General features: G+C 28.4%; 1 protein-coding gene across 1 annotated transcript in view; it reads right to left on the bottom strand.

Moving 5' to 3' along the window:
- Positions 1-853: 853 nt before the first annotated feature.
- Positions 854-2,494, bottom strand: part of ENU1_191700 (calponin domain family protein, putative) — a gene marked incomplete at both ends in the record, with an annotated part of 2,847 nt that continues 1,206 nt past the window's right edge. The window contains one exon of the mRNA XM_008861833.1: positions 854-2,494. This exon is cut by the window's right edge and continues 1,206 nt beyond it. Within this exon, the coding sequence (XP_008860055.1) occupies positions 854-2,494 (1,641 nt within the window).

Raw genomic sequence — 2,494 nt, 5'->3', positions numbered from 1 at the left:
TATTCTAAAACTTTCATACTTTTATACGTTTTTTTGGTATAATGATTTATTATTCTTTTCCATGCTTCAATTCCTTCATTAATGTATATAACTTCTATTTCTAGCTTTTGGTTTTATTGGTTTTTAATATTTCTTCATTTAAGTCTGAATGTACATATCTCCGATTTACTATTTCTTATTTTAAACAACAATATATTATTTCTAATCTCAATATTACGTTCACTAATATTTTTCAAAGGTCTTAATTAATTATGAAATCTGATTTGTGTTAACATTTTATCATTTTGTTAACATTTTATGTAACGGTTTAGGTGTTGTAATTAATTTGGTTAAAGTTGTTTTATTTTTTTTAAATGGTTAGTGTGTTATATCAATGCTATAAATAACTGTTCAATACCAATGACACTCCTTTTTTACAGATTTTTACGTTATATATATTTTTCTGGATCATGATAAACACCGAATGTACTAACGTATGAAAAAGCAGTTGAAGAAATTTGATAAAAGCTGTTTAATAAAAGTAGAATTATGTGAAATAACAAATTTTTTCAAAAACAATTATAGTTTAAACAACAATATTAATTACACAGAATAATATACATCAAATGCGATAACTCGTATCAGTTTAAAACAAACAATTATTGTACTTTAAAAAGATTTATTTAAAGTCTTTTATATTTTAACTTTTTAATCACAATGAAGATAAGCCATTTCAACTGGTAAAACTGCCATAATAAACTAAATGAAATTATTCTATAGAGTTAAGTTAAAGAAATTTCGTTTAATCATGTGAAAAATAATCTTAAACGTTATAAAAGAAGTTTTTAATTAACAACAAAGCTCAGTAAACAATTTAATTCCATTGAGATATTATCATTCTGCCAATAGCAAAGTTGACAGATCCTGTGAAATATAAATGTTTCAGTTCAGGAACATCATTATATTCAATTGCAACTTTTTTAGTGAATAAAGAAGCTGACATTTTGTTTAATTTATAAAATCGTTTAACTGAATAAAGAACCTTATTCTGAGAATTTGCCCAAACACAAGAAGTTTTTCCTGGTTTTTTTCTCATGAATTTTTTGGGGCTATCATATAAGTTATATCCTTTTAAGGAGAAGATAAAGAACTTTGGATCATTCATAAGGTATTTATATTTCTTTTGAGGAGCATTTGGTACTTGTAATGAATTATAAGATCCGAAGATATAACAGTCTGTTGTGATTATAATTACCATAATGTTTGTTTGACCACATACAGTTCTGTTAATTCGTTCGTTTGTTAAACTGGTTACTTTTTCATTCAAAATAATCTTATATTTTTCAAGACCAGTCCAGGACTTTAATGTTTGATAATAATGTTCCATCAAACCGCTTGCTTTATCAGATAAAAGATGTTCACGGTCCAATACAAATGGTTGGCTTATGACTTTAACTTCTCCTTGTTGTTGTTGTTTACTTGCAGTTTCTAATGTAGCTTGTCGTTGTCTTTTTATCTCATGCAAATCCTCAATTCTCTTTTGTTCTTCTTCCTGTTTTTTGCGAGTTAGTTGTTGTTTTTCATAGTCTGACTGATCTGCTTGTTCAATTTTTTTATTAATGTCACTAGACTCAGTACCCTCACCTTGTTCATATGATTTCTTTTTGGTTATTGGCTGTTCATCATTCTCTTTGATAGGATCAAGAGCTTGGGTTAGCTGATGTGAGGCTTTTCCTGAACCAATTAATTGGCCAGAGTCTTTAATTTCATCACCTCCTTTACTTAAATCTTTTTGAGGCACTGAACTAATAGAGTTATCAGTTCGTGCTGTTGATTGAGTTGAAGAGTATTGTGAATATAATAGACTGTTAATGTGATTAGAATTTAAACTATTGTTACTTTGGTTAGTACTATGAATGTCTGGGGATTTTGAAAGAGGAGAACCTATTGAATTTTGTTCTATAGCTTGTTTTTGAGTTGGAGAAGTGTACTTAACTTCTTTTGAAGGTGTTATATTTGTTTCAGAGTCAGAATTTATTTTTAACTCACTGTTTGAATTTTTTGACTTTTCAAGTTCACTTTCATCTGACATATTATTTACAATGGAAGAAGAATCTAACTGAGTAAGTAAGTCTAAAGAACTTGTTCTTTTTTTCTCTTTGTTTATATTAGTTGTTTTCTCGTCTTTAAAGTCTCTTGTTGACTGTTCTTTGTCTATCGAAACAATAGAAGGTAGCTTTGTTTGACTACAAGTAGAAGTAGATAGCTCTATATCAAATTCTGGTTCTGGGTCTTTAATTCCATTTTCTCGTTTTCTTCTTTCTTCAGCCTCCCTATGCAATTTAAGCTCTAATATTTTGAGTCTTCTCTGTTCATCCTCTGTTTCGATGCGACCGCTTTTCTTTGACTTTTTCATTTTTTCTTTATCAATAATTTTTTCTTCTGTTAGTATACTTTTTTCTGGTGTTACTCTATTCTTTTCATCTGCAAGTTCGTTCAGTCTCCTTAGCCATAG

The sequence above is a fragment of the Entamoeba nuttalli genome (genome assembly GCF_000257125.1).
Source record: "Entamoeba nuttalli P19 unplaced genomic scaffold asmbl_9017, whole genome shotgun sequence".
NCBI lineage: Eukaryota > Evosea > Mastigamoebida > Endamoebidae > Entamoeba > Entamoeba nuttalli.
The sequence above is the reverse complement of the archived record's forward strand: the minus strand, read 5'-3'. Positions and strand labels throughout refer to the sequence as shown.